Here is a 6,312-nt window from a genome sequence, read left to right on the forward strand (position 1 = left end):
CAGCCCTCGACTGCTGGGCTCTGGCGATCATTCCGCCTCAGCCTTCCAAGTAGCTGGAACTACAGGCGCGCGCTACCACGCCCGGCTAATTTTTGATTTATTGTAGAGATGAGGTCTTGCCAAGTTGCCCAGGTGGGTCTCGAATCCGCGGGCTCAGGCAATCCACTCACCTCAGTCTCCCAAGGTGCTGGAAGTACAGGCTGAGCCACCAAGCCTGGCTAACTTTTTGATTTTTTTTTTTTTGTAGAAATGAAGTCTCACTGTTGCCTAGGCTGGTCTCAAACTTCTGGGCTCAAGTGATCCTGCCTTGGCCTCCCAAAATGCTGGGATTACAGGCATGAGCCCCTACCCCTGACCTTCAAAGGCCTCTAGTTTTAAAATACTGTTATTTCTTATCGTGGAGGAAGCTTTGCCGTACAATAGTTTGACTTTAGAGGGGGCTTCTCCAATGTAGAGCAGCCATCAGAGGGAGGTGTGTGTGTGAGAATATGGAGGGACACCTCTGCTATGTTAATACCGTGGGTTTTCCCAGTACAGATAGATCTTGCTTGAGAGAATTTGGGTTTGTTCACTCCTCTTTTGCCCTTTTTCCCATCTTGGGCAGATTGAAGGCATTCAAGGTGGCCCTCTTGGATGTGTTCCGGGAAGCTCATGCACAGTCGGTAGGCATGAATCGCCTCACAGAATCCATCAACCGAAACAAAGAAGAGCCCTTCTCTTCTGTGGAGATCGAGGCTGCCCTGAGCAAGATGCAGGATGACAACCAAGTCATGGTGTCTGAGGGCATCATCTTCCTTATCTGAGGAGACCTTGTCTCTGAACGGGGACTGTGTGGAGAGTTTCTCCTATTTCTTGTCCCCCTCACGCACCCTGGTCTTGGCCTTCATTTCCTGAATAACGGTGTTTAAATTGAAGGTGAGGGACATGGTGACGAAGCTGAATCAGGACTTGTGGAAGCTTTGGGAATGGCTAATGAGAGCTGCTTGTGGGTTCAGGGAAGAGAAGAAAGTGGTGAAGGACCAGGACTAGTGTATCTGCCTCGCAGCTGGATCATGCTCTCTCCTCCTGTCCCCAAACAAGCCCAGCTGATATTGTCTGTAAATATTACATGACTTCTGAGTACTTTTTTGGGCAAAGCTGGTTTGTGCTTATCTTTTATGTTGGCTGTTTTTTTTTTCTCCAGAGCACTTTGATCTAAACTAGGCTCAGGTGGTTCTGTGCTTGTGGAGAGAAGCTGAGGCGAATCATGTAGGTCAGGAAAGCTTTCTTGCAGTAGCACCAGTAAGGCTTAGGTATTTTTGACCTGAATACGCAGGACATTGAATAAACATAACCATTTTGTACACTTGGTCTTAATACTTTGCTTTTTATACATAACATTTAATTGTTTTCCTTGAGAGCTCTGCTCTGCAGGGTTTGCTGCTCCCACATTTGCACCAAACTACCACGAGGTGGCAGCAGCCTGCTGTGATCTCTCTGGGGGTCAGGTCTTCTCTGCAGGCAGTCTTCTTTCTCAGTAACATCAGTGTTTATCAGTCAAAATTGATAGTGCAGAGCAAACCCTGCTACTCTGAAATAGCCAGGTAGCCACAGGAGACCAGTGAGTGAAAGTCCTGAAGAAGAATTGCTCCTCTGCCTGACTTTCCCGAGCCTGAATCTAAGCTCCTTCATAGAGAAAATACCTGATGTCAGACACCTCAGAATCCTTTGACTTCTTGCCCGTAAAGAGATCCCCATACAAGATATTTTGGAAGTTACCTGGGTGTCTGCTGTGGGGTTTGTTAGCCTTTTTGCATGGAAGCTTGTAGAGGGACCAAGTTAGGAGGACTTCTCTGCTACTGTTGTATGGTTTGAGTAGCTTCAGCTTAAATAAAAAGAAACTTAAAAATGTGTGACTTTCTGGGGGGACTGGGTCACATGGATTGGAAGCTGCTTTCTGGTGGCAGATGTGGCTTTGAGGATAAGTTGTCAGAAGTTGTGCCAGGTGCAGCAGTGTGTTTGAAAAATGAGAATTAACTGCTCTTGCGGACTCCAGGTTGGGGATATGTATGTCAGTATGTTGGTGCAAATTTAAAAATTACATGCCAAATGAGGGTACACAAGAGCTACATACCAAATGAGGGCACAACAAGAGCTACAGAAATTGAGGGGGCACCATGAGAGTATCAGGAGGATACTTGAGTTATTGCTATGAAGAAAAGCTCTAGGGGCCTTTAGGGGCTCCTCAAATGATCTGTTCCAGAAAGGCTAAATGTTTTGTCAGAAGGACTTTTAGCTCTATCCTTCACCTGTGAGGAAATGGAGGCACAGAGTCAGAGAGTAGGCGCACCTACCTTTTTTGGTAATAGCTGTATTATCAGTTTTACTTCACGGACCATTTCATCTCTCTTTAAGCTAGTCAAAAGTTTAGGAAGTAGAAGACTGTGTATTCCGCAGCCACAACAGACGACAATTGCATTAAAATAGTAGGACCCTTAGGAACTGAATGACTCTTTATGTTGAGTTTTAAGAAGCTTCTGTGTGTAGTTCCCAACTTCCAGGAGTATAAGGGTTGGAAAGCTTTAAAAGGATGGGATCCACTGCAGCACCCACTTCAGGGACCTGAAAGGCCACCCATGCTGGGGCTGTGGTCTTCAGGCCAGTTCCCTAAGTTGTTGCTATTGCCACACTGCAGAGATTGCAGTGGTGACTCAGATTCATCAGAAAAAAATACTAAATTATCTAAATGCATCCTTCTAAAAGGGAAGTCTGTTTACATGTAGGCTTGTCATCTGAAATACTATAGTTATAATGAGTGGGGTAAGCCAAGCTATTGAAGTGAACGTAGGAGGTTGCATATGGGTTCCACGTTCCCAGTCAAACTTGGACTTGCAGAAATAATTTCATGCACTCAGTGACTGGGGCAGATGAGATGGGTGGTCCTGTTACTCAGCACCATATAAATTATTACATCTTCCCTATAATTTGGTGTCATGGATTTTATTATCCCAGTTTTACAGAAGAGGAAATATGCCTAGAGAGGGACTGGGTAATTTGCCCAGGGTCTCACAGCTAGTGGAGTCTAGATTCACCCTCAGGGCTGTCTTGATTCTTAACTACTGTGTTCTAAACCAGCATACTGAGCTGCTCGCTTGGAAGGAAGTGCTCTGGGGATCTGATGGTAGTCAGATCTACATCTATGAGTGGTGGATGGGGCAGAATTCTAATGTGACGAAGTGTTCAGAGGTGAAACTGAAGACCTATAGCTGGTGTTGCTCTCTGAGTAAGCTCAGAGATTTGCCCTAAGAGCAAAGAAGCCTATTTGGCAATGACTGGTATTCACTGTTTCATATTATCTCACAAATAAATCTTGTGCCAGTGTGGTCACTACAGTTACCAGGCACCTCTACCCTTATGGAACCTGTTAAAATTTTTATTTTGTTTTGAGTTGGGGTCTCTGTTACCCTGGCTGGAGTGCAGTGGCATGATCATGGCTCATTGCAGCCTCAACTTCCTGGGCTCAGGCAATACTTCCACCTCAGCCTCCCAGGTAGCTGGGACTTTCAGGCACTTGCCACCACACCCAGTTAAGTTTTTTATTTTTTTGTAGAGGTCTTGCTATGTTCCCTAGCTGGTCTTGAATTCCTGGGCTCAAGCAATCCTCTTGCCTCAGACTCCCCAAATGCTGGGGTTACAGGCATGAGCCATTTTGATGTAGAAGGAAGGGGGTTGGTAACAGTTAAAGGTATTTCCTTTTGAAAGCCAAGCAGCAAGCTCTAAAGCTCCGCCAGGCTGGTTTTGTTTAAAAAGGCCAAATGGCCAGAGCTGATGACTCTCAAGGAAATGCAAAAGAATAACTAATTCAGACTTATCCAAAACCCCTCTTTTGAAGTTGACGGTTTGCAACCCTGCTTGCAGACCCTGCGGGCTTGCCTTTCCTGGAGACCATTTGCTCTTTGAAAAATCTGATTTTGCCAAGTACAACCTTGTAAGATTCCAAAGAGAATGTGTAATCACTCAACACGACCCCCTCCCTTACCTAAACAAGGGAATAAGACCCCTCTTCTGTTCTGCGGGGCTCGACCGGAAAGCATTAGCCCTGTCGTACCCACCGGGTCAGCCAGTGTAATAAAGTGCCACTTCCTATAATAGTGTCATGATCTCTCTGTCTTCTTGCTACAATTTCACTCAGCCTGTTAAGATTTTTAAGTTAAGAACAACCCAAATATAATTATTTCTTTTTACAAAATTAGGATGTTTTCTTTAGTGAAACACTAGAAAATAACCTTAAGAAGTAAATAGAAAATACCTATATTCTAACCTCCCAGAGAAAATATACCTTGGTTATGTTTTTTCAGATACCTGTGTACGTGCCTATGTAGTTAGACTTTTTTTTTTTTTTTTTTTTGAGTTGGAGTCTCACTCTGTCACCCAGACTGGAGTGCAGAGATCACTCCTGTCCACCACAGCCTCGACCTGCTGGGCTCCGGCGATCCTTCCGCCTCAGCCTTCCGAGTAGCTGGAACTACAGGCGTGTGCTACACACCCGGCTCATTTTGATTTATTGTAGAGATGAGGTCTCGCCAAGTTGCCCAGGCGGGTCTCGAACCCGCGGGTTTAGGCAATCCACTCACCTCAGCCTCCCAAAGTCACGGGATTATAGGTTGAGTCACCGAACTCAGCTAGACTTTTTTTTAAGTTGGAGTCTCTGTCTTCCAGGCTGGAGTGCAGTGGCACAATCACACGGTTCCTTGCAGCCTTGACCCCTTGGGCTCAGGCAAGCCTTCCGCCCAGCCTCCCAAATAGCTGGGACTACAGGCATGTGCAACTATGCCTGGCCAATTTTTGTATTTTTATTTTTTGTAGAGACAAGGTTTTGGTATGTTGCTCAGGCTAGTTTTGAATTCCTGGGCTCAAGAGATCCTCCTGCCTTAGCCTCCCAAAGTGCTGGAATTATAGGCATGAGCCACTGCACCCAGCTATATTTGGACATTTGCTACTAATTTTTCATGACTATAAATAAGCTGTGATGACCAGCCTTGTTGCCGGATTTTAGTGCACTTGCTTATTTATTTCCTTGGGATAATTTCCTAAAAGTATAATTGCTGGGCTCAAAATCTGGACATTATGTAAGTTTTAGATATGTTTCACTAAATTATCAATTTATGTCCCCACACATATGTATAGGGAAGCCCTTTATCTTACATCCTTGTGGATATCATCCCTACTCCCCTCCCCACCTTTTAATAATGACCACATTTAGCCTGCTTGAGATTTGAGGTTAATTTTTAAGACCTCATACAACTACTTCTTATACAATACTTCCAGTAGTACTTGCAGTTCAGCGTTATGGAAGTTGTTTAAAGACTCTTCCTATCATTCACATGGAGAACGTATAGCAAAGGTAACTTTCCACCACTGTTTAATCTTGAGAACTCAAGGTGTGAGTTGGTGGATGAAAGGATAGGCTGAGAGTGGGAAATGCTTTTTTTTTTACACTTCTTAAATCTTAATACAATGATGAGAAAGTAGAAGCTATGCTTTTGGAGAAATGCACACTTTAAGTAAAAATTAACTTTGCTGACTTTGTCTTTTAGGAACAGACTTCCTGGTGCCAGGTATCTCATAGTGTCAATCAACCTTGCTTAGAGTAAAGGGAATTTACCAGGCCTAAGATACATTGGTCAAGGACTGTAAAAGTCATGAAACTTGTAATTATAAAAGTTATGGCCCCTCCAGAGGGGGAGCGGGTGGGGACTTAATCTTCCAGTAGAACGGGCCCTGTCTACAGGGAAGTCAAGGACCCCCTGAAACTACCTACTGGGAATGTCTAGGAGATAAGGAGGAAGTGCACACTCCATTAGCTCCAAGGAGTGTCGTTCGGGAAGATACAGAATTAGAATCCTTGTCACACCCTTCTCTAGGGGCTATGATAATGTGAGTGAACATTAATGAGTCTTTGTCTTACATGATCTCCAAGACATCCACAGGTGGTTGATAAGAAAGTCATGGGCAGTCACATGCAGTCATGAGCAACATCTCCAAGAAAAGGATTTAAGCCAAGACTTGGGGGGCTACGGGGCCACACTCACCTGGAGTGTAGGCCCACTTCCTGTCTGTGGGGGGTGAACATTTCTTTTTTTTTTTTTTAACTTTTTATTTTATTTATTTTTATTTTTTTGAGTTGGAGTCCCACTCTGTCGCCCAGACTGGAGTGCGGTGGCCGCTCCCGGACACTGCAGCCTCGACCTGCTGGCTCTGGCGATCCTTCTGCCTTAGCCTTCCAAGTAGCTGGAACTACAGGCGCGCACTACCACGCCCAGCTAATTTTTG

General features: G+C 44.8%; 1 protein-coding gene across 1 annotated transcript in view; it reads left to right on the forward strand.

The window, feature by feature from the left end:
- The window catches only part of MCM3 (minichromosome maintenance complex component 3), a 20,653-nt gene extending 19,350 nt beyond the window's left edge, over positions 1-1,303 (forward strand). The window contains exon 17 of the mRNA XM_008052580.2: positions 605-1,303. Coding sequence (XP_008050771.1) covers positions 605-803 — 199 coding nt within the window. The 3' untranslated portion in view covers positions 804-1,303. The remainder of the gene's footprint in view (positions 1-604) is intronic.
- The last annotated feature ends 5,009 nt before the right edge of the window (positions 1,304-6,312 follow it).

The sequence above is a fragment of the Carlito syrichta genome, unplaced genomic scaffold (assembly GCF_000164805.1).
Source record: "Carlito syrichta isolate Samal-C Ts95f unplaced genomic scaffold, Tarsius_syrichta-2.0.1 Scaffold282660, whole genome shotgun sequence".
NCBI classification, from domain to species: Eukaryota; Metazoa; Chordata; class Mammalia; order Primates; family Tarsiidae; genus Carlito; species Carlito syrichta.